This window comes from Haemaphysalis longicornis, unplaced genomic scaffold (genome assembly GCF_048455015.1).
Source record: "Haemaphysalis longicornis isolate Haplotype H1 unplaced genomic scaffold, Haemaphysalis longicornis Haplotype H1 scaffold_115, whole genome shotgun sequence".
NCBI lineage: Eukaryota > Metazoa > Arthropoda > Arachnida > Ixodida > Ixodidae > Haemaphysalis > Haemaphysalis longicornis.
This window is the reverse complement of record NW_027526220.1, coordinates 791,070-816,152: the sequence shown is the minus strand read 5'-3', so window position 1 is coordinate 816,152 and position 25,083 is coordinate 791,070. Positions and strand designations below refer to the sequence as shown.

The 25,083-nt window shown below is 47.0% G+C and overlaps 1 protein-coding gene across 1 annotated transcript; it reads right to left on the bottom strand.

The window, feature by feature from the left end:
• Positions 1-314: 314 nt before the first annotated feature.
• LOC144161474 (uncharacterized) lies at positions 315-25,021 on the bottom strand. Its single transcript, XM_077692129.1, has 11 exons — positions 24,789-25,021; positions 24,629-24,720; positions 24,452-24,561; positions 24,119-24,305; positions 19,505-19,609; positions 18,752-18,828; positions 15,143-15,259; positions 14,718-14,823; positions 11,316-11,484; positions 8,123-8,214; positions 315-621 (listed from the first exon to the last, which is right to left on the bottom strand). Exons 1-11 carry the CDS (start codon positions 24,886-24,888, stop codon positions 469-471), a joined length of 1,308 nt encoding a protein of 435 aa, XP_077548255.1. The 5' UTR covers positions 24,889-25,021; the 3' UTR covers positions 315-468.
• Positions 25,022-25,083: the final 62 nt, after the last annotated feature.

Sequence of the window (25,083 nt, the reverse complement as noted above, 5' to 3'; positions counted from 1 at the left end):
CTTGATGGCATATACTTACCTTTATTTTCTGATGAGGTAATCCTGCGTGCATAACTGTACCCAGTGCACAAGAATAGTAGGCCGACAAATGTCTTCACTGCATTCAGACTAGCTTGCTGTGCACTATTCTGGCCTGACGACCGCAGGGAAATGGAGAAAAAAAGAGACGCTTCAAAGTGACAGTTTTTGCAGCACAAATGAATCAAATAAATCCTAATTATTACAAATGTGGCTATGCTCCCTCTTCGATGACAAAACTTCCGGAGTAGGGACGTTGTGAAGAACATATGAAGGCAGCAAGGACGTCTTATGGTATGTACGACTTTATTAACAATACTATTTCACTCAAAAATACACCAAAGGCTGGGGTTGAATTTCCACAGCAGCAATAAAACGTCCTTATTCACACAAAGCGGCTGCTATCCGCAGCGCGCCAGTACAAGTCTTCTTTATACAAGGCGAGTCCACTTAGGTAAGCATGCCCAGAAGATTCCTGAAAAACTTTTGGTGACGTTGGGAGACCGCCTCCTGCCTCAGCTGGGCCAAGATTGCAGGGTTCTCACTGAGACTGCGCCTGAAGGCCGGTAGAACTGCTGCGATGCTTTGCAGCAGTGTGACAACCTACGAGGAAAAGCATGTCCCGCATTCGTGCTGATTCAGATGCGACTTTACTATCTGCCCCCTCCTCCCCTCCCCCTTCTTCAAGTACTTTCTGAACTAGCAATGGTAAGCCTACAATGAATGTCATTCACACCACTTTCCTTGTACAGGTCACCCTAGATCCTCAACTGAATACAGCAACAACGAATACAATATCAGGTGAACACAACTGTAACCTTAGCGGTAATTTATTTTGTTCTTTGCTGCATAGTTCACGGCACCGTACAAAAGTACAGTGGCAGTGTTACAAGGTCTCCTTTTCCCACCAAGAAATGGGGTCTAGCTCCTCGCAGTAATTGCAGGCAGTGCTACCGCTGGGAACTCTCATACCACAAATAGACCACACAAATAGATTTTTTAGGGGTTTGGGAATATCAAAATTTTCGGATAGGAATTGTATAAGAATAAAGCAAAAAATCTTAACACCCCTTTCTGGAATAAAGATAGTTGAAATGCAAAGCTTTTCCTCCAATACAAATGCAAAGTCCACAATCCAATCAGCCAAAGTCCAAGTCTACGACAACACTGAGCTAACTGAATGTGATGCTATGATTTTGTGTCTATTAGTTTGTGATTGGTTCATCTGAATTTGCTGATTCGGTTAGATTTGGGCTTCCCATTGGTTAAGTGTGTGGCGAGCCATCTTGGTGCCTGTTAGAGAATCATCACCACTGCTCAACCGAATGGCACTCAACCAAATGGTCTACTACAATGGAACCCGTTATACGAGTAGATATCTTCTTGTTTATGTGGTGTGTGACTGATGCGCCTCTGGTGGAAACCCACAGTGTAAAGTTGGCTTCCCGGCAGTATTGTTGGCTTTCCTGCAGTGCATTCTTTTCAACACTGCCACAATTTAGACATAGAAACCATCACTTTGAAAATTGTCTTCGAATATTGAATTGCATACTGAATCTGTGTAGCCTTAAAAATATACAAAACAAGACGCAACAGCAGTTTTATTACCCTTGTAAAATAAATTGCTGAAAATGTATTTCGGTATGCTTCAGCAGGTTAACACACTTGCACTCATTACAAATTATCGTGCAGAATAAAGAATTAACCCCCCCAGCAAGTTCAGAAAATATGCACTCTGTATCCGCCTATCGCGAGTAACGTTGAAGTGCTTGCGACTATATATGTTTAAAGGGACAGACAACCGATTTTTGTCGCGTATATGTTCTCTAGCTCATATGAAAGCCAGCGTTTTATATAGCCCAGTAACCACAAGCAATTTCTAAACACATTTGGGGAAACAATTTTAATTTGGCAGCAAACTTCCTGAAATCGGAAGGGTTTGTAGTGTCGAAACTTGACACTACAATATGTATCCCTGTCACGTGACCAGCAAACCTAGCAGCTACTGTAACTGCTGAAACGTTTATTTGAGTATTGAAAACCTTTTAATACAAGTATTTGTACAAGGTTAAATTGTATCTGTATTTCTACACATTATTTTGAAAATTTTAATAACACGCTGCCCACCGTCGCTGGGGTGCTCTCAGTGTGGCTAACTGAGCCTCCATGCCCAGAATCAACGGCAGCGTTCAGTAAACAGACCCAGTGAAGGAGCTTTGACGATTCTGCCTGAGTCAGGGGCGTTTATTCTGCCAAAATATTTGATTTCAGTTTCCAAGTACGCCAACGGCAGCTTAAAAACAAAAAAAAACGTCGTGCCCGGGGAGAATCGAACTTTCCACCTCCACAACGTGAAGCCAGATTCTACCCATCGTCTATCCCAACAGATGGCGCATTTGTGCAAAATAGACCGTTGCATTAAAAACACACATAAAGGAACAGAAAAGCCTACGATTCGAACTTTTTTAGCTAAGGACAAGTTTTTTTAATATCGTTTTTTCATTTCACATACAGACAAAAGTATGTTGCCGAGCTACTCTATGTCGTGGTTGCCAGCATTGTTTTTGGGAGGGACACATACGGCTCGTAGATCTAAAAATTTCGATTTAAAAAGTTCTAGGGCGTCATCAGCCAAACCGTTTCTCGTCAAGGGGCTTTAAGTGATGCCCTTTCATTTGGGATAGAGAATATATACTCGACAAAAATCGGTTGTCTGTCCCTTTAAACGAAACCACGGAGCAAGAATAAGACAGGAGGGGAAACGGAGCACCCTGGAGAAGCCTGATAATGTCACAAGCGCTAGGCGAAGATTAAGTTTCGGGCATCTGGTGGCAAGCGAAGAAACTGCATGGCCATTGCCATGGCCAAGCTAAACCAGAGGTGCGCGTTCTGTTTGTGCACGCCCAGTACAGCCTGGCTGCAGCCACGGAGCAGCCGCGTCATCACGACGGCACTTCGCCAGGCCGCCGAAACATTCCGGGGCCGAAGCGAGTGCGTGCGCTCTCCTGTACTTCCATGGAATGAAGAGCCTTCCTTCGTGATTGTTTAATTTTCGGGCATTAAACTGGCCAAATGCCTGTATGAGTTAACGAATGGTGCTTTAATGCGATTTCGATGCTTCTTTTGTGGTTTCCTTAAACGAACTGGACTGGACTGGATCGACACTGTCTGGGGCAAGAGACTGGGGGCTTTGCTGTGACTGCCATCGCTGTTGGTGCTTGACAGCTTCAAAGGGCATCTTGTGGAGAGTGTGAAGGAGAAGCTGTGCGACATGCGGACCGACCTGGCCGTTATTCCGGGTGGCCTAACATCTGTCCTGCAGCCCTTGAATGTGTCGGTCAACAAGCCCTACAAGGACTACATGCGCAAGATGTACGTCGAGTGGATGGCCAGCAGAGAGCACAGGCTCACTCCCACTGGGAGGATAAAGCGACCGCCAACGGAGACAGTCTGCGAGTGGATCGTGGCAGCGTGGGACATGGTCTCACCCAGCATCGTGGAGCACAGCTTCAAAAAGACGGGGCTGTCGAATGCACTCGACGGAACTGAGGACGATGCGCTTTGGGAGGGCAGTGATGGCGGCCGTGACGACGACTTGGAGTCGGATTTCTCGACGAGCGATTCCGACTAGACCACAACCAGACTGGACTTTTGTAGGCACTTTTGACTGTGTACTTCCAACTACTTTCTGTGTACTTTTGACTGTGTACGCGTTTAAATAAACGAGTATCGTTCGCTTTTGCTATCATACTCGATTTTCTCTTATTTGTATAGCCCGCGTTAGGACCGTTTACACGTTATTTTGGACTTTTCGCATTATACCCGCGTAATTTGCACACCCCCTTTTTGAGGCCCTAAATTCGCGAAAAAAAGTGCGCAAATTACGAGTAAATACGGTATATGGACACGTTTACACGGCTACAACAGAAGCGCAGTGAACACTGTTTCAATTGCGCCCCCGCCACGAGAAGAGTGAACAGCACACTATGCTCCAATGTGGCAGCAAAGTCACAGCGCCTGCTGGTATGGACACGTTATCTCGCCCCTGCACTAGGGCGAGATAACTGCGCCCCCGCGAGATAACTGCGCCCCTGCGAGATAACGTTTCAATTGCGCCCCCGCCACGAGAAGAGTGAACAGCACACTATGCTCCAATGTGGCAGCAAAGTCACAGCGCCTGCTGGTATGGACACGTTATCTCGCCCCTGCACTAGGGCGAGATAACTGCGCCCCCGCGAGATAACTGCGCCCCTGCGAGATAACGTTTCAATTGCGCCCCCGCCACGAGAAGAGTGAACAGCACACTATGCTCCAATGTGGCAGCAAAGTCACAGCGCCTGCTGGTATGGATACGTTATCTCGCCCCTGCACTAGGGCGAGATAACTGCGCCCCCGCGAGATAACTGCGCCCCTGCGAGATAACGTTTCAATTGCGCCCCCGCCACGAGAAGAGTGAACAGCACACTATGCTCCAATGTGGCAGCAAAGTCACAGCGCCTGCTGGTATGGACACGTTATCTCGCCCCTGCACTAGGGCGAGATAACTGCGCCCCCGCGAGATAACTGCGCCCCTGCGAGATAACGTTTCAATTGCGCCCCCGCCACGAGAAGAGTGAACAGCACACTATGCTCCAATGTGGCAGCAAAGTCACAGCGCCTGCTGGTATGAACACGTTATCTCGCCCCTGCACTAGGGCGGGATAACTGCGCCCCCGCGAGATAACTGCGCCCCTGCGAGATAACGTTTCAATTGCGCCCCCGCCACGAGAAGAGTGAACAGCACACTATGCTCCAATGTGGCAGCAAAGTCACAGCGCCTGCTGGTATGGACACGTTATCTCGCCCCTGCACTAGGGCGAGATAACTGCGCCCCCGCGAGATAACTGCGCCCCTGCGAGATAACGTTTCAATTGCGCCCCCGCCACGAGAAGAGTGAACAGCACACTATGCTCCAATGTGGCAGCAAAGTCACAGCGCCTGCTGGTATGGATACGTTATCTCGCCCCTGCACTAGGGCGAGATAACTGCGCCCCCGCGAGATTACTGCGCCCCTGCGAGATAACGTTTCAATTGCGCCCCCGCCACGAGAAGAGTGAACAGCACACTATGCTCCAATGTGGCAGCAAAGTCACAGCGCCTGCTGGTATGGATACGTTATCTCGCCCCTGCACTAGGGCGAGATAACTGCGCCCCCGCGAGATAACTGCGCCCCCGCGAGATAACTGCGCCCCTGCGAGATAACGTTTCAATTGCGCCCCCGCCACGAGAAGAGTGAACAGCACACTATGCTCCAATGTGGCAGCAAAGTCACAGCGCCTGCTGGTATGGACACGTTATCTCGCCCCTGCACTAGGGCGAGATAACTGCGCCCCCGCGAGATAACTGCGCCCCTGCGAGATAACGTTTCAATTGCGCCCCCGCCACGAGAAGAGTGAACAGCACACTATGCTCCAATGTGGCAGCAAAGTCACAGCGCCTGCTGGTATGGACACGTTATCTCGCCCCTGCACTAGGGCGAGATAACTGCGCCCCCGCGAGATAACTGCGCCCCTGCGAGATAACGTTTCAATTGCGCCCCCGCCACGAGAAGAGTGAACAGCACACTATGCTCCAATGTGGCAGCAAAGTCACAGCGCCTGCTGGTATGGATACGTTATCTCGCCCCTGCACTAGGGCGAGATAACTGCGCCCCCGCGAGATAACTGCGCCCCTGCGAGATAACGTTTCAATTGCGCCCCCGCCACGAGAAGAGTGAACAGCACACTATGCTCCAATGTGGCAGCAAAGTCACAGCGCCTGCTGGCTTGGACACGTTATCTCGCCCCTGCACTAGCTCGATGCGATGCACTGCTGTGCAGTGCAGCCGCGTAATTGCGGCCAACTATGCAGTGGGGCCACCCTTTCAAACTCGAGTCACCAAAACTACGAAAAATAGGAATGATAAGTGAGGGGCCCTCATGGAATGGCAGTGCTTTTACTTGTAGGAAGGGGGCACTCTGCACGGTACTACCATGGCTGCCCTTAACCCTTCCACCTGGGCGAAGCTGGGGCTCTGCTATCTGCAAGCTTACTTCATCTTTTACGGGCACAAGAAGCACTGGCTGGTAGATAACACACTTGCAGCCATTGGAAAGATCTTTTGTTGCTCATATTTTTTGTTGAGGTGTGCGTACACGTGTGGGTGTGCATGCATTGGTGTAGCTGTAGTGTGGAACAGCTTTGCATGTGCCCTTGTTTGGTGTGAGAACATAAACATCAGTGGCCAGTTCGAAATTTCGCTCGCACACGCACGTGATCTTGGTTGCTCCGTTACACTGGCAACGGCAAGCTGACGCTAGTGCTGTTTCAACTGGTACTTGGTTCTAATGCGCATGCGATTTCAGGTTGTATTTTCCCAGGTAACAAAAAAAAGCAGCGCGTTTGAATAACTTACACGTACGTGTTGGAAAATGCACGGCACGCATATACCGTATTCACTCGCGTAATGAACCAACTTGTTTCCACAAAATTCGGCTTGAATTTGGGGGGACAGTTCATTATGCGGAAAAAAGTTGCAACGGATTTTTAAAAGTTGAAATTTCATACAATAAAGATGCTAAGAGAACGGCTGTGATCACCTTACCTTTCTAGTAAAAATACGTAGGTAACTATATAACGATATTTATTTTTCATTCACAACATGCTAGTGGCCTCTTACTCGCCATCGTCCCCCCACTAGCAATGGAGATGTCCTTACTAAAGTCACTTGCTGCTCCACATATGCTGTCAGCGCACAGCGCAGCGTCTTCTGTGCCATCAAGGCACTCCAAAACTTCTTTTCCCAGACAGGGAAACTTCCCTTCTTTGGGCCCATGAAATACGGCGATCCCTGTTCATCGCCTAAACCTCTTGTTTTCGCCAGTAGCGTACACACACTGGGTCAAGACTGAAGTGCCGCCCAGCTGCGTGGTTTCCATGTGCTTCAATGCATGCTCCACCATCTTCAGTTTAAAACCGGCTGTGTAGCTCACGTACGTACTGGCCAATCGTACGCCGCACACCACCAGCACAAAAAAAAAGGTTGGAACACAGCTGAACAAAACCATGGCGCCTAATGACGAAGTCACAGAACAGCACTGAGCAGGGAAGGAGTGTGGAGTATGTTTCGTGCTTTGTCCGCATGCCACAGTCCTTTCGTGGCGCTGTACGCAAGATTGTTTTGTGTCCAGCAGATGGCATTCCGCAAGCGCACAATTTTTAAATTGTGAGCCACGGCATTCATGCTTGCGTCTCCGGCTACTGTTTGAAGCTTTTTTTGCTAGACTGGATTTTTTGCATTTCTGCGCGTACTGTGGCCTGATATCAAGTTACTGCGATCGTCTAAGGCATGAGCTGCCATGCCGAGATAAAAACATAATCCCATTACAATTTTTATGCAAGGTGGCAAGACAGTAAATTCTCAAGAAGAAAAGAGGAGGAGGGGTCAATACGCGAGTAAATACAGCAATACATTACTTGCCTGGCTTTTCCACAATATCCATACATTCAGGAATTTCTGATAATCATTTTTCGAATCGCATATGCTTCGAATAGGAAGAATATTAAAGTCGTATTCGAAATTTCAAGTATTCCCACGCCCATATTTTTTCAAAGCTCATCTAGAACTAGAACAAACTGAAGGTTGCAGTGCTACACAATGCACACAATCACGCATTTAGGCAGGGAATACTTTTGTAAAACTGAATAGTTTCAGTCCCCCCCCTTTCGACCATTCGCAACTGGAACAACTTGCCCTCCGACATCTTATCTCTTCTATCAAATGATTAGTTATTTTCAAAGTTGACGTAACACATTTTGACTGTTGTGACACTGTATTTCTTTTCTTTCTATGAACCCGGTGATTTCATGGGTGCTTGCTTGTGAGTTGTATCTGCATTGTACAGATGTTGTGTATGTTTGATATGCTGGAAGGCCGATGTGTCGCTGATTGCAACTTTGTATTATTTTGTTTTGTGCTTCCTCTAGCTGTAATGCCCCTGGCATTGTGGGTATTAGATAAATAAATTAAAAAAAAAACACACTCAGCTAAGCAGTATAGGCAGACCAAAAAGGAGACCCTACCCACCTCTTCTATGCAGGCTGCTCCTGGGTTGAGTAGAGGCACAATGCCTGGGGTTGCGTTAGTGATGGGGGACAAGTCACGTTCACCAAGTACGCCTGGAGTGAGAGATAGGGAAAGAGATCCACACTCAACACGCACCAAAGTAGCACAGGATGCTTGCTGGGAGTCAAACTAACCAGTGGAGTTTGAATAAGGCATGACAGAAAGGCATCGCTCAATTTGAGTGAGATCCGTCAAACCACTTTACTGTAACGTACGAATAAAGATAATATAATAGGCTATTTCGTGACTAGAGAGCGGGTCTTTAGGCACAAGAAACGAAGGTTTTAGGCGCCCATAATATGCACTGAAAAGTGTCATTTAGGTAACATATAGGCTTAATTCATGTAGACAAATTTCTGACTTGCAATGAAAACAGCGGCCAACTATTTTGCTGTGGGAAAGCAATTACTCGTCTCAATGTTTCATGGTTTGAAGTTGCGCCTCCTAACATTTGATATTTGTGTGTGAAAAAGAACGCTCAACCCCCACCGCTGCTGGCGAAGCATGCTTGCACTTAGGAATGCTCCATGGTCTAATTCCATCTCGAAAGTTAAAATGTGTGCTGCTCAAAACCTTTGGCAGTTCTTTTAGCACAGGGAATCCAGGAATTTTAAGTCCAAGGCAGATTTAAGCTTCGGAATTACTCTGCCAGTAACCGGTTCTTCGGAAATGGCGGTGTACCTGTCTCAGACCTTCTAAGTGAGCTCAGCGTTCTGAGGCAGAATGGCACCCAAGTTCTCAGCTGCTGAATCCTTTCTACTAAGAACCTGAAATCATCATATGAATGTGCCAAGTTATGCGCGTGTAGCTTGGTGTAGAGTAGTTTGGGCGGCAACGCTTTTGTCAATTGCAAAGCTGTTAATACTACCAAATTGTTTGTTTTGGTAGTTGTTCTGCCCTTAGCTGAGTTCCCCAAGGGGTGACAACGGACTCTGGTGGAAAAGGCACAATCGGTAACTGCTCCTCCAAGACACGTTGACAAAACAGAAGGACCTTCTCAGCTCCTCACAGTGCTAGTCAATCCCATAGACAGTAAAGCGAAGTGAAATAATTATGGATAAATTACTGAGTCATCCTGTCCTGCAGAAGCGGATAACTAGCGAAGCTGCTGCGAATAACAACATTCAGTAACTACGCACCATATACCGATTACAACGTTAGACAGCTTGCAAGATTCTTTGGAACTAACCCTTAGAGCTAGAGTTCAAATGCCCTTAAAGGTTACCCGGTACGGCAGACCATTGCTGCCATACCGGGTAACGATGGCTGTCGCGACTAGACTACTTAAAAGTTCCAAGATGTTCCTTCCATAACCTTCTTCTCTCGTTCCTTCATGCTACATGAATATTGTCAGTCGGCGGTGAATCCATCATCAATAGATGACTGTGCCCATGTCCGTGGCATCAACTTGAAACCGTCGCGTGTCAATGTTCACATGCGAGGTCCCTTTGACCTTGAGCGCACGTTGCTGGCTGTGTTGCGTTCATTGTCTTGTTTGCTTATGTTTACTGCATTAGCAATGAATAGTCAAAAGTTTTCGCCGTTGATCCACGCAACAGAAGAACATAGAACGAAAGAGTTCATGCAGAGACGGGTGATGTCAAGCCCACCGGGTGGCAAGGTTGGCTGCAGTGTCGCGGCGTACAGCCCTGTAACGGCCTAGTTGCTTGGGGTAACGTCAGGTCGAGATAGCGGTGGCTCGAGCGTGGGGTTTGTGTTTCGGCGTGTTCGGCATGGTGTGTGAATTCTGCCCGCAAACGGCGTGCGACAACGGCTGAGCCGTGCGGTTCTGAAGAGAGAGCTATCTTAGCAAAATATAGACCCAGAAAACCCCCAAAAGGCATAGTATCTAGCACAAAAAGGCATATTTAGGCGATAATAAGCCCATATAGGCACAAACCTCCAAATAGGCCCTTATAGGCACAATAAATGTTTGCTTATTAAAATGCTTAGTTCCTGCCTCTTGCTTACATGTCAAATAGACTTGATACGGACTCAAGAAAAAAAAAAAACAGGATTTTGTCTAAAGTTCCAGTCTCTGTTCACGACACAATGCCCAGTCAGTAGGCATTTCTGGCAAGTGAACTGGAGGAACACAGACATGCCATACCACTACGACAGTCCTGACCCATGTGTGGTATCCTGACTTTTTTGCTCAATAATGCACGATGTCCTGTTTTCTGCTAATGAGCACCATAAGATGTATTTTGACTCACTGCAAATGCGATTTCGCGAAATGTATCAAGTACATTCGTTTCTCCTAATTGAACTAAAACCAATTTCTGATGAGACCAACCTTCATGTTACTGCATTCAGCACCACTGCACAATTAAATCATGAAAATTCTTTTGCACCTAAGAAGCCACTGCTCAACGATCTGATACTTAAAAACAGGGTAATGTAGACTAACTAACATTTCCCCTTTCACAGTGGAACTGTATATGGCAATGATCCAATACTTAAAAACAAAGCCATGTAAATTAACTGAAAATTCCTCTTTTACAGTACAGCTGTATATGGCTAGGTTCTGACCAAACCTTTGCCTGTAAAGAGAGCCGCGTACGATCGAATTTTCGCCTCCAAAGCTAGTGTACAGTGCTCTGCAGCTCTCACTCTAATGTAGGCAACTTAAAAAAACTTATACAGAAATTAGCCGCTAAGACGACTCTATCATTACACCCAGTTTCAGACATCTGTCATAACTGGTTCACAGCGAAACTGTAAACGTTGCACAATTCCCATCTTCCATAAATACGTGTCCGTCTAAGCAGGGAGTATGATTACAGATAAACGGCTGCAACTTTTGTTTTACGGAAACTATCCCAAAGCAAATTACACGATGAATGGCTTCTAACATGTCTCTGACCCAACACCGAGTTTCATCTTTTTTTTCTAAATGCGTAGCGCAGAGTGAAGTCGAATGAAGTCGTCTGTGTAATTCCCGTCTGCACCTATAGATCTTAGCTGGTCTTTGATCGTCACAGTAGCGAAAGAGCAATAAATTCTCTCTCTCTCTCTCTCTCCTAGCGTCCTTCCCTCTCCCCTCCACCCAATGCATTGAAATCGATGGCCACCGCAGCCACAAAGCATGGCGGCTGTGCTAGGCCCCACCGTGTACTCTGCTTCGAAGCGCCAAGCAAAACGGGACACGCACCTGCGAGGCAGCCCACGAGCCACAGGGCCTCTCTGCGTAGGTGGAGAAAAGGCGCTTGCAGCAGATGACCCAGAGTGGCCACCATCCCGGGCGTGTCGCTGACGGCCAGGGCCAACTCCGGCCACCCACTGCTCCACGTGGACAGGCAGGCCACCAGGGACGTCAGCGCCTGCAGTGGTTGGTTGGGGCCCAATCACATGCAGGGAAACGTTATGTGTGCACACTAATCGTTATGTGTGCACACTAATGTGTGACATCAGAAGTGTTGCGCCATTTTTTGCAATGCTAAAGGTACGCTAAAACTAAAGGCTAAATCAAATTTTTTAAAGATTATACGCTTGTTAGCTCTCTTGGGTTTTGTTCAACGAGCAACGATGCGTTATTTGCTGAGAAATCACAAAACAAAGCTGGTATTTCTCTCACACCCGCCGCTTCCTTTTCATTTTTTTCGTGACGTAGCCATTCTGTCACAAACTAGGAGTGATGCACTGGCAGCACGGGTGCGTTCTACAGCATTAACGCTCGCAGCGGCAGCTTTTACATCTCTGAGCCATGGTGGACAGCGGCACGTTTCTCTCACCACGAAGGCTGGCTTGGGTGGTTACGATCTTTCACTGATGGAATGAGAAACGCTGTGAAATTCTCGAGCAGCTGGTAGGCCCGTCTACTGCGGATTCCCAGACCCCAACCAGCTGGCTGCCAGCAAAGCCTCATTAGAAGCAACAAGCACTGTTTCGAATATCAACCCTGGCGTCCCGGGCTCCCTGCTAGCGCCGTTCAGGAGCGCGCCTTCATTCCACCGGTCGTCTCGTAATTACAGCCATCTCATATTATCTTCTCTCGCGTGGCACCAATCCAGCGTGAAATAAACCCTCTTCACGGCAGCCGTGTCGGCATTTGCTGCCCGCACTCCACTTGGCTTGAACATAACAAGGGAAGAGCGATGCACGCTTTACAGATTATCAACGGCGGCTCGAGGCGAGTGGGCGGATTGGTCAGCCAACCACTCGAAGTACGTTCATTTTATGGGCGATTATGTTCAAACCGGGGGCACCTTACCGATAGCAACACCTTAAATAAAGTGTCACTCCTCCAACTTGGATTGGATTCCTCCTCCTACTTAGATTGGAAGCGCAGGCGGCTCGCTTAACCACCTGCAGTGCATCTTCTTCCTTTGGCCGATTCTAATGAAGAGGCTTTAGCTGCTTTCTGCCAAGTACATTGCTTGCAGAAGCTTGGGCATTCACCCTCGTAGGTTATTGACTTCGCTAACTGCACACCACTGCTTTTCGAAAACGAAACTGAATGCACAACGGCTGACTGAATAGTGAGGGAAGCGGCCTGCCTCGCAGCGTAAAAAAGCTGAAGGGTGTGTTTTTTAGATGTGATGAACGCATGGAAAACTTTGATTTGTTTTCATTTCACGTGCTCAAACACTTTGGAACTGTTTATTTCAGAAAAAGATCTATACAGTCAAATCCCGCTATACAACAAAATTGATGGGACGTGCGAAAAATTTCGTTGAAGCGGAAATTCGTTCAGGTGAAATCTGCCCCAACACACCACGGAAGGGCAAGAAAAAAACACCGTATATTATCCGCATCATTGACAGCATAATGCATGTTTAGAAAAAGCATTGATGCGCAATTGCGCCGCCATGTTTATTCGGATAACAAACGTACCAATGGTTATCTGTTTTTTTTTTACCTGCTCGTAAAGAGCGCGTTATGGGGGGGAAAAGGGGAGTTGAAGAAATGCATTCACAAAACATTACTGCACAACAAGGCATATCAACCGAGCTGATTACTTGCAGATAGCTGCTCCGCGGTCAGAAGTTCCCCTCTCACTTGTGCCAGGCAGGAGAAGTGCCATTATCTTATCCTCCATGGAGTTATCCTCTCACTAGGCACGGCGGCAACTGACCTTGGCAGGCAAGCCGCGTGGTTGCATTTATCACCAGCGCGTGCTCGTGACTAAGGCGGGATAACACAGGTTCAAGGCTAAACATGAAAACATTATTCTTGCTTTTGACTTTCAAGAACTCTAGAAGGAAAACTGCAATGACAGCTGCTCACAACGCATACATGACGGCGCCGCACCAGCAGCAGAGCACATTCGCGCGATTTCAACTGGATACGGATTGGCTGTAGCTCCAGCTTGGCGGACCGGGCCTGTGCCTCATGTAAAGACGGCCACCCACATCGTTATCCCCAGCAAACAATGGTGTCCATCTATGAGTTGTTTTTGTTTATGGCTGGTAGCGGGGGCACGCGGCGCACGTTTTCGGAGAAACTAAGCGCCTTGAGTGTATCCTCGGTACTCAATGGCGTGGAATGCTTGCAGGCAACCAAGTGTGCGCCGCCATATCTGTGGCCAACCGTCTGTTGCTAGGCGACGTTGTGCGCACGGCCCGCAGATCTGGCACCCCTCTTTTCCTCCATGCAACCGTGTGAGTGCGCCCGTGGCCTCCGCGATCGGCTACCGGCGGCGCGCCGCCAGCAGCAAATCGCGGAGGCCACGGTGCGCCGTCACTCGTTACGTCGGGCTCCGCGGGATGGCGGCACTTGTCCGTGCTAAGCACGACTGTGAAACACATGACTGTGTTTCACGTTACGAACTCTTTGCCGAACACAAAATATTGCGTCGAGTTCACTGTGAGTGCGCTTATTAACATCTCTGTTGGCGCCACAGTTTATAATCAGATTGGAACGAAGCAGATGACGCACGCCAGTGTCTTTTTTTTTCTTCGGCGTGCGGCCGCAGTGGCCCAGGCTGCACCTTGTCCGTGGCGCATCGGCCATGTCTGTGGCCGTTTCCAGTGTTGCCAAGCGAAGAAACTGACCGGTATACTTTTCAACGAATACCGTCTATAAAAAGTTACAGATAGCTGGCGTTATGCTTGATTTTATTGTAAAATAATTGTTCAAACCCAGCCCCAATGAGTGAAAATTTCGTAGAAGCGAAAGCAAGCCAGACAAATGGTTCGTGGTGGCGATGACTTTGTTGCATTGACGTCTACAGCTAGCTGACAGGGAATTGAAAATATTTCGTTGAAGCGGAAATTTCGTTGAAGCGGACTCGTTATAGTGGGATTAGACTGTAGATGCTTCTCCAATGAGCTCTCGCCGCTCACCCCCTTTGTGACGTCACAAACCGTAGTACCCAAAAGCGTATGATGCGTCGGCCCCTGTCTTCACGTTTCTGGCGTTTTCTGCCTTATTAAACAACTGCTAGTCGCAAGACTGGTGTATTTAGATTCTTGGCACCATAATCCATCGATACAGCCCAACTTGTTTCCACCCTTTAGTGTCTCTTTGGGGAATTCAGAACACTTCGGTTGCAGACATTTCATTCAAAGCCTTCCTGTATTTGAATGCGACAAAAACAGCAAGCAACACTTACCCCAGCGTGCTCTGTTGGTGTTGCGGCATACTGCACAACCTTCTTGGCAGTCACGTTACACAAGGTTGTAGTGTAGCCCTGAAGGTCATCAAAACACTCCTTGTCACTGGAAAGAGACAGACGTCATGTACACTCTGTGATAACTGGTCCACATAAAAACGACCAACATTTGCCATCCTTCTTGCAGTGCTTCAAATGCCAGCAAGCACACGTAGGAAGTAAGTACAGCCTGCAACGTTGTTGACTTCAATGCTGTCTCCGCGAATCAATTTATGTTGCTGTTTTAATGAGGATTGGAACAGGGCTTAACATCGCAAATGGTCCCTTAAGATGGCAACAAAGAGATCTAAAGGGAAAATTAGAACGCACCCTAGGTTGCAAAGAACGGCCAAAGAAATGCCAGTAAAACAAACGCGCAGGCTCACCAGCCGCTGTAAACGTAGAAGGCTGCCCAGCCCAGGTGTGCTAGGAAGTCGTGCTTGGCTGATTTCTGGTCAAACAACGGGCACAAGTGTTTGAGAAGCCCCTGTGCAATGAGGTCTCTGGAAAGCAGGGAACAAAAGGCATTACTTTAGAGTGATAGCAACAATAATCAAAATGATAATGATCAGTTGAATAACTTTATTTAATACTAACAGTAACAACAACAGTAATTGCAAAGAAGACTCCCGCTAACCTAAAACTTGACTTGCCGTGGAAGCCGAGTGGGTAAAGAAGCGCACTCATACATAGGTTTGACTGCAATCACTGAGAGCTTTCTTTTTGTCTGATGTGGAATATCAAACAAACGTGTACATGAATGAATACCTACTAATATGCTGTTAGATATCAACAAAATGTCCAGGTGGCAAACCACAAGCCATTGCAAGGAAGGCATAGCGATCACAAGAAAAAAACAATCAACAATTCATATACTGTGCAGATTTAAATTCAGATGCCTTTTGGAAGCATGCAAATTGTCTTTATAGACATTGCAGGCTTTGCAGATTTTATACAAGCCCATATAATCAGACTTTCTTCCAAATCCACAAAAATGAACAATGACCTGCGCCAAACAAGCCGAACATCATCTTTCCAGTTTCGCGTAGCAACCCCAGTATTTACTCGGAAGAAAAAAGAAAATGTGATGGCTTCTGTAACTCAACATGACTGAAACTTTCCGTGCAAAGCTGTTGAAAATTTGCCTGGCCCCCAAACCCTTCTCACGACTGCGCGTGAAAGGGGGCTGATCTTTAAAGGAGTACTGACAAAAAAATTTCGTGTTAAGTTTTTTTTTTTTTTTTGCTGCTGTGGGTGCCTCCAAGCCCACTAATCACAGAGTGGCACATTTGACGGGCAATAGCAACGTAAATAATTATTTACCACTTCGTTTATTTGTGTCAGTCTCAGATTCGATTAAACGAACACTGAAGTGGCTGCCATGACAGGAGGGCGCTCGTGACGTCACCGTTCTTGTCGCACCGCTGCCAGTCTAAACGTGCGCACGAGCGCTCGCGCGTGCACCCAAGCCAGGCCTGGTTTCCACCATCTCCATGCTTTGAGCAGCACGAATTCAGTCCCAAAACCTCGACGTGATACACACAGCAGAACAGCGTGTGCCAACCACAGCCAGTGCATTGGCCATGTCACAAGAACCATCACGTCTGCAGCTTGGGGCCAGAAGGAGCAGATGGCGACATGCTGATGCCTAATTGCGGAACGGTATCCTTTCTGAGCTTTCTCGTGTGCGCAAAGATTAAAATGAATTTAAAATACCTTTTACTGAACGGTTACTGTTGAAACTTGCTGGAAGATATCTCTTGATAAAAAGGAAGCATTTTACATAGTTACCCCAGCTTTGAAATTTCACGTCTGTACTCCTTTGATGCGTTACAGCATTGCAGTGATATATTTCTGCAGTTCAACCTTATTCAACGAGGTGTAGTCAGGTGTTCCAGACAAATGCTAGCATTAACACACATGCGCACAAGCACACTACAATGGCTGCTAAAATTTTTCGTGTGTACTTGCTTAATAACTCAGTAAAGAGTAAAAAGATAAGAAGCTTTTTAAAAAAAAGGCGCACTGAAGATCACAACAGGGGCAGATCCAAGTTCACCTCTTAGGAGGGTGGAATGGAAAGTGTCGTGTTGGAGCATTTCCACCAGAAAAGAGTGGGAGATGGCTTCAACACTTAAGTGTGCTTCACTACTACATGAAAACGCATTGCTGGGAAAACGTTTTACCAGCAGTAATAAAAGCAGCCTTATATAAATGAATGAAGGCCCCACGTTTTCCTACGAAATGCCACATGCATGGTACCCTTCCCCTTGCAGTCGTGCCGATTCTGAAGGTACCAATCATCTGCGCTTACACTATTGTCCCGATTACATGAGTTTACTTGACCGATTGCCCATTCATTTTGCAGGTATAAAGTGTCACAATGTTTCGGTAAGGCATTCGCCAAAGAATGTTTATGAATTAATAAAAGGGGGAAGGCAGACGACATTAATTTCCATGTTGTTCGTCTCAATTTTCTGTTTTGCGTTCACATTAACTTTTGCAGTAAACTTCTTTTCCTTTATGTATAGGTTGTATTCAATGGTGATGCACGCATGCAGGCAACCAAGTGAGTGCACCGTCACTCGTTACGTCGGGTTCCGTTATTTGGTGGCACTTGTTCGTGCTAAGCACATGATGTGTGTTGGACGTTCCAAACTCTACCCAACCAAACGCAAAGTAATGCCTTGACTCCATTGTGAGTGCGATTAATAACATCTCTGTTGACACCCGCATTGATAATGGGGTTGAAACGGAGCAGACGACGCACGCCGGTGTTTTTTGTCTTATGCAGCGTGCGGGGGCAGGGCCACAAACCACGACAAGTCCGTGGCGTTTCGGCCATGTCCGTGGCCAATTCAGGTATTGCCAAGCAAAGAAATTGACAGTAAAAATGTTTCAGTGAATACCACCTATACAGAAAAAGGAGGCCTGGGCTTGAACTATGTGGCTTTTGAATGTAACAAACCATGCGCCCAACAGCCTTTTTTTTTTTTTTTCGCAGAAATCCCAAAAAGTAATGTTTAGAGCAGGCTTTTAATGTAGCAAGATTTGACTGGTTGGAAATTTTTCGTACACAACTGCAGCAGTATTAAAATCTTATCATTCAACTACAGTGCTGATCTGAGAGAGGGAAGTTGCCTGCTTTTAGGTTGTGAGGATAAGACAGAAGTTTTGTTGTTGTTACTTCTGCAGTCATAGTTACATTGTGTAGTTACATATACATTTTGTAGATCAGTGCAAAGTGGTAATAACATGATTGCCTTGCTCAGACCAGACTTTGAAGTGTTAATTTCCTATTCATTCCAACTAGTACCTCCTTTTAGTAGCAAGCATTTCATCTGGCGAGAATAGAATACTGCAGACACTTTGAATTTTTCGAAACTCACAGTTACCTATTTCAACTCGTGCTGGTGGCATGTGATATGTGCATTATTAATTTACCATCGAAATACCAAAATGCACTTGTTTACAAAACGTCTGGCCAACGTTATCGAACCTCGAAGAGGCCAACTTATTCTGCAGCGAAACTATATATAAGCATTCCCGTTACAGACCTAAAAATTTTTTTTAATTGCTTTGTATCACTAAGAAGTTCACAAAGTTTTAAAGGGAGACAAAAGCAGGGCTTTGTTTTGGTGATTCCCGACACAGTGAAAAGAACATGAGTGTCTACATTTGTGTTTAAACAAAAAAATATTAATTCTTTCGAAACACTAGCCACAGTCCATGAGATAAGCTGCGCTCAAGGGCTCTGGAGTGAATTAAATCATACAGTGCTTTGCTCCAATTCATTCCACCTTCAAGATTTCCCGCAAAGTGATTGTTCTTCAAACTTTCATTCTGCCAAAGCACGTGACAATGAAATCAGGTGTGCAAAAGACAGTCTGCAAGTTCCCATTCGCTGGGCCAACCAAAATCCACTCTGAGACTGTGAATACAGACACCAGCAGAAAGTGGCCCAAGAAAGAGATGTGAGATTTGACAGCACTCACTCTGCGTTTGCTGTGGGAGACTGCGCGTAAGCTTGAAGTGCAAGCACAGCCATTTCAACCACTGCAGGGTGCGCACTCTAGAAAGAAAAAGCAAGCACAAAATACGAATGAACCACGAATCCTGTCAACAGCCTTTAAAGCAACATTCCAGTAAACTTGACAAACTGTTGTTCTCGTACCATTATTAATTTTACCTCCCACAAAGTTTTTAGAGCCACCGTTTATTTGCACATCCAGGAAGAGGAAACACTGGGACCCAGTTGCAGTCGCTAAGAAAGCTGCCGCAACGGCGTCACAACACTTTGCAATGCGGTTAATTCACCTTTAGTTGTAAAAAATTTGAGGATTGCGTGTTTCAAGGTTATAGTTGTGACTTTTTCTTTGGTCACGTACAGTTTAGATTGGTTAAACCTGCTCCCAATTTATTAAATCCCACTCTGCGGACTCTCCAGTCCAGCTGACATCCATAAATCCACAAGAAAGATCATGCAAATGAAAGCAGCACTTTTCAACGCGTGTTTTTGTGACAAAAATGCTCGTAGATTGGCCAAGATAAATCAGAACTCTGTCTACACATTCTAGACTGTAGAATTAACTGAAACATTTATAAATCTCTTCAGTGTGTGCCTTAAAGGCGACACGTGGTTGCCCTAATGAATCCACCCTCACATACCTCTTCTACAATGTGAACGCAGACAACAACATTGAACCAGCCCACTCAGCGAGAATATCGCAACACAATACTGAACCAACCTGCAGCGCTTTGACAAGGGCATAGCCCGCCCCTTGGAGCCTCAGTAGGTCTCGACATGCCTGGCAGTCCATCGCGGCGTTGGCCAGGAACCAGGCCGCTTGCTCCTGCAAACCACACAGCGTCGTTCAGACTTCTGCCCAAGAAGGGAGCAAGGGTACGGAAAACAACATATCACGCTTCCATGGGCACAACCAGATCGAATATTCAGCAAGGGTATGGGTCGCATTTCTATTGTAACTCACAGTGCAGCTTATGTATGAAACGCGGCAGTGTAGTGTCCCTTTATCTGCTGCAGGGCAGAAAAACGCTTACCTTTACAATACCGTAACAAAAATAGGACAGAACAAAACAATCATAATAAAAATAACAAGGTGCACAACGAGATATACACCAGGAGTGGTATTCTCGAGTTTTGTCCCTTTTGCGCCCCTTTCAAAAGTGTCCCTTTTGGCGAGCCCTGATTGGCTAAAAGCAAACAACCGGAAGTGATGTAACGCAAGCGCAACAAACCTACTGCTAACGCCTCTATGGCCAACGCCCACTGCTTCACCGGAAGTACGTCACGATGAAAGGGACGTTTTCAAAAGGGACAGTTGTAAACATTTACGCCCCAGGTGTAAACATTTGTCACAAACAAGGGCAGAAGTGGGGGGGAGGGGAGGGGGTACTGCAGGCATTGGTCATGGCAATACCTGCAGCTAGTGTCACTGAATAAAGCGTAGCTTATTTAGTGGCTCCAGCTGCAGCCGTGGATGCAATGCAACTGAAAGTGCCACATGCTATTTCACGGTGCCCCACATTGTTTTTGTTGTTATATTATGGTTGCTTTGTTGCATTTTCTTTTTGCTACGCCACTTGCACTTCACATCCCATGAGCGTTTTCTTTTTTTTTTTTAACTGTAGCCACTACCAATGCCAGTGCCATCTTTTTGTGATGTCACGCAGATGTCTACTTCGTGTTGTCAAACGAAAAACGAAAACTATTCGTTCACCTCTGGAATGTCCGCACCAGAGGCTGTTCTCTTCTGCTACTGAAAAACCCACATGCTCATTTTATAGCAAAGCTGTCTATGGTTAGGTTCTGGAAAAAAAATGTGTCCGTGGATTTTAACAATATACAAATCGATATGCGTAAAGCCAAGCACACCCAAAAGTTGGAGTTTTGTGTTTCCCCCTTGAAAGGCTACTTGCGTGACGCGTTGGCTGGTATTTTTCCCGTCCAACTTGAAAGGGCTTTCACAGTGACATTTTGGCTAGTGTTTTTCTAACATAAGCACACGCACATCACTAGTTGCTCATGCGCTTAATGCGCCATGTGGTTGAGATGTCCTTTCCGTGCTCCTCTGTGTGAACTGCCTTCTTCTGCCTGAAAGTGGTGACTCCCACCACGGAAACCTTACGGACAGACCTACTTCAGAGACTTACATAGACTTCAAGATTTCAAAACGCTGCACTCTGCCGTGACATCTGCTGACAGTGGACACTGTGTTATGTACTAACGCTTCATCATAAGTTGCAGCTGAATGCAAACTTGACTCAGAAGCGAACAAAAAGTGCAGGGCTGGTTCTGCCTGAAGGTGGCATCAGTGCACAATTTCGAGATTTGTTTCAGGCAGTGCAGGCAAAGGTAATTTTATTATACTACATACTTTAGCTAAGGGATCGCGGCAGGATACGGGAACTGCAGTGTTAAAAACAACAGTCATAGGTTAGGAAAACAAATTAGTGTAGAACGCATCCTAGTTGAAGCTAAAGGAAAAATGTGGGGCTGGCCACGAGATGCGTAGGACAGACAACGAGTGTTCTGCCAAATAAGATGATGACTACCAAGGTGGCGGATGAGAAGCAGGTGATGATGGAAAGTTCACAGGAGGATGGTGTCACAAAACTGAAGAGCCAAGAATAAATGATGCATCAAAGGACCATTTGGAGGTCTGTGGAGCAGGCCTTAGTTTTGCTGATGATGATGAATAACATGATGATCATGATGATGATGAAAGAAAGTGTCCTCGCTGGGGTCATTAAACCACCCCCTGACTGAGACTCAAAAGTTGCTAACCTGCTTTTTGCCTATTCTGCCAAATCTAGTGGCCTTTTAGGCGCAGCCCTTTGACGGCCGTCTCTGGGCTGTGTCATCGCCGTTGTGAATGATGGCAAGACCGACGAGTGAAAGAAAAAGGGAACGATGAAAGAAAGCAAAGGAAGAGAGTGTTGTGAAATCAGGAGGGGAGGCAGTTCGCCGTGGCGGCGCGAGCCAGCACTCCCCACAAGCGTGCGGTGGGTGAGAGGAGGGGGCAGTATGCTGTGCCCGCACAAGGCGCTCGATGGCGCAGCACTTGGCCAAAATGTGAGCGGGCATGCGCATGACGATGGTGTGCGTGCTTTGCCGAAGACGCGGGTCGCGGTCCCTTCTTGACACGCACTTCGTGCCGCCAACGCAGAAGCTCATCATCGCTGCTGTCGAGAGAGCCCACGAGTGAGTGCTGCCTGAGCGCAATGCTGCTGCGCCCAAATATCGCATTAGGAAGTATCGTAATCACTGGCCATTTTTTTTTGTTTTTTTTTATTCTTCTTATAAGTGGGCTTGATGTTGCCAACAACTGCTTTCTAATTTCTAAAAATCTTTTTCTGCTGAAGTAATTTGGAACTGAAACAGTCCCGTGTAGTGTAGTCCGGTGACAGTGGGAAGTGATTGCGGGTACGCTGGGGATACATATATGTACGTTTGTGTGAAATAAAATTAGTTGGAAGTTAGCGCTGTGTTGTGTGTTCCCTCTCTGTCCTCGTTCTTTTTGCGCTATGAATTCGTCAGGAACGTGTAGTGCCGTACTTATAAACCTTGTTGCGTTGACCAGCACTGGCTCGAAGACGGGCATCATAATGTGTGCCGTACTTGTAAAGCTCGACAACAAAATCCGGTGTCACGAAATTTCCATACCCGCTCGCACATCTGTTATGCATACAGGAGATTGCGCATTGTCAACTTACCTCTACATTGCGCGTGAGATTTACGTACAGAAAAGGGTCAGTTTCCTAACCTGACTTCTGCCTTTTGAGTCGTATACATTTCCCCCACCTTCAATAAATTTCGGTTAGAAGTTTGCACTTATGCTCATTTTGTTTGTCCACGTCTTTTTTAGTGTGCCAACACTGCAAAAGTTCTTCATAAACTCGAATCGTTCCTTACAGTGGACTTTGGTACACTGAGTACACGAGGAAGTGGAAGAGGGAGGGTGAAGATTGCGTAAATGTCCTTATTTTCGCTGTTTCGCGAGGCAGTGTTATCTGAAGATTTTGCACTTGCGAAGTTTGAGAGGATACGGGGGTGGGAGGCTGTGTGCACAGTGTTCCCTGCAAGTGCACCACATCATTGGCCCTGAAGAGAGCCTTTTTTGGGAGGTCAAAAGAAACAAAAATAAAAATAAAAACAGCCAGTGGGAAAACTTTCTTGACTAATGGTCTGGACAAGTAGCGTCGGGTGGTGCTTTGCCCTGTGGCTGATTGCAGGTATTCAAGCTGGGTAGGCATAGGTGATAACCTCCATCAAACAAAAGCAGGGGTCCTTAAACTGCTGCCTTCCATTGATGGACAGCCACCAGAGCCACGGGAGGTGGCATTTGAGGAGAGCGGCGTTGACCTCCCGGTTGTTACTCACCAGACTCTGCTTTGCCTTTTGCCACATACTCTCAATGTTCTGGGCATGGGCACCGGTGTCGGGGCCAACGAAGTCCCGTGTGCGGTTAACCGTCTCTCACACTTAGTGCATGTTGACGCTGGCGACATTCACCAGGTTCGGTGGACGCCACCAGCGCTAACTCGTCACTGTGGATGGTGGTTCCCAACTAGATGTTATCAGTGATTTTCTCGCCATACGTGCCAGCGTCCCGCTTGTCAAATTTGAAGAGCCACAGCTCGACCCAGGGCCCTATGTCCACCGTGTCCCTTGTCACGCCGTCTCCAGTCAAAAATCGTCCTGTTAGCATTCCACTTGAAAGCACGAGGCACTCGTCAGCTTGCACCATCTGATTCTGCCCTTCCATTGTGAGCCACGCGCATAACTCCTTTTGCACCACCTCTCGTACAAGGCTGCGCCAATCAGTGTGCACCTGTTCGACAGCTTGAACTCACCGTGCGCGAGTTCTTTGGTCACATTGATGCACAAGTCTTTCATCCCACTAAGCGCCAACCACATCACTTCTTTGTGGGAAAGCTTCACGTTGGGGTGACCAAGGCGGTGCCTAAACGCAAAGCAGCTGTCCGGACCTGGGAGGCCTTGCAGCTCATCACTTCTCTTGAGCTGCGCAACGGTTGCAGTGGAATACCAGGCGGGGACCTTTCGCCGACTTACGTTCGCAGGTCACGATTTCAACGACACAGTCCAGATCGTTGGTGGTTAAACTCGAGCTGTCCACAGATTCTCCGAAGCTCATTTGCAGAATCTGGGCAAACAGTGGTGGATGTAGGGGACGGGCACAGTCGATGCAGAAATGCATCCTCTTGTCTCAGAAATGTGTCGGGTTGGCAACACCGAGTATTGGGTAGGGGGTTATTTCGCGACACCAGCGAGGACACTGCCTGATGCCGTAGTAATAGTAAAAAAGTAATGCCCCCACCTGTAGGAAAGGGCTGCTGCCGTTGAGAAAGGTAACGACGTAGGGCCCAGCCGAACGCAGCACGCGATACGTGGCCTTGTGGTCCCCACACACCAAGTTTGTGAGGCACGCCAGGGCCTCCAGCTGACACAATGAGTCGTAGTTGCGAAGGGCGACAGACAGCAGTAGTTCCAGCGCATTGTTGCTCCTGGATGGGAACACAAGGGCTACGTGTCAAAAGACGCGACCTTCCCGACGTTTTCACACCGCATTTTGGTATCAGTTTCTGTTACATTTTTCGCTTCCCGTGATTTCGTATCAATAGATGTGAAACTTTCGATGAAAAAGCCTTACTTGATGAAGCGATTGATATATTCGTCCCCAAGACAAAGGGAGTTCTTTAGCTTTCTCAAGTAGTCCTTGTTGATCCGCTGTTTCTTCATATCTTTCAGGAGCGCTTCAAACTGGAATGACATGAACCTGCATGACTGATACGTCAAAATTTCCGAGCTCAATGAGAACGACGACTACCTCTTCGACGGGCACTGGCTCAAACTCTTTTAAGGGAGGCACAGAAGACCGTCGGTCGTCGACCAGCTTTTTCCGCCGTTCCCTCTGCTCATCTGCGTGTGCAAAAGCATGCAGAGGATCACTGAAACGTTCTCTCATCGGTTATTTAGTTAGTACGCACCGTACTGCTGACTTCTCAGAGTCTGTCGCATTTCATCCACCACACTGTCCCCACACGGCGCTGGCGTTAGAATGCCGTCTTCGCTAGCGTTTGAAATCATGCCGTATATCGGATCCTGCGTTTTGCAACTCAGCAACGCCAACTACGCTAATTACTACGCTGCTGAAACAATTTATGACATGAAAGCCGCCATTTTTTCAAGAACGGCTGTCTGTTGGCTTTGGTTGGCTCAAGGTGGCCTGTGCTTGCACGAACCACTCATTAAACTGTTATTAAAAGTTAAAAGGTGTTGAAA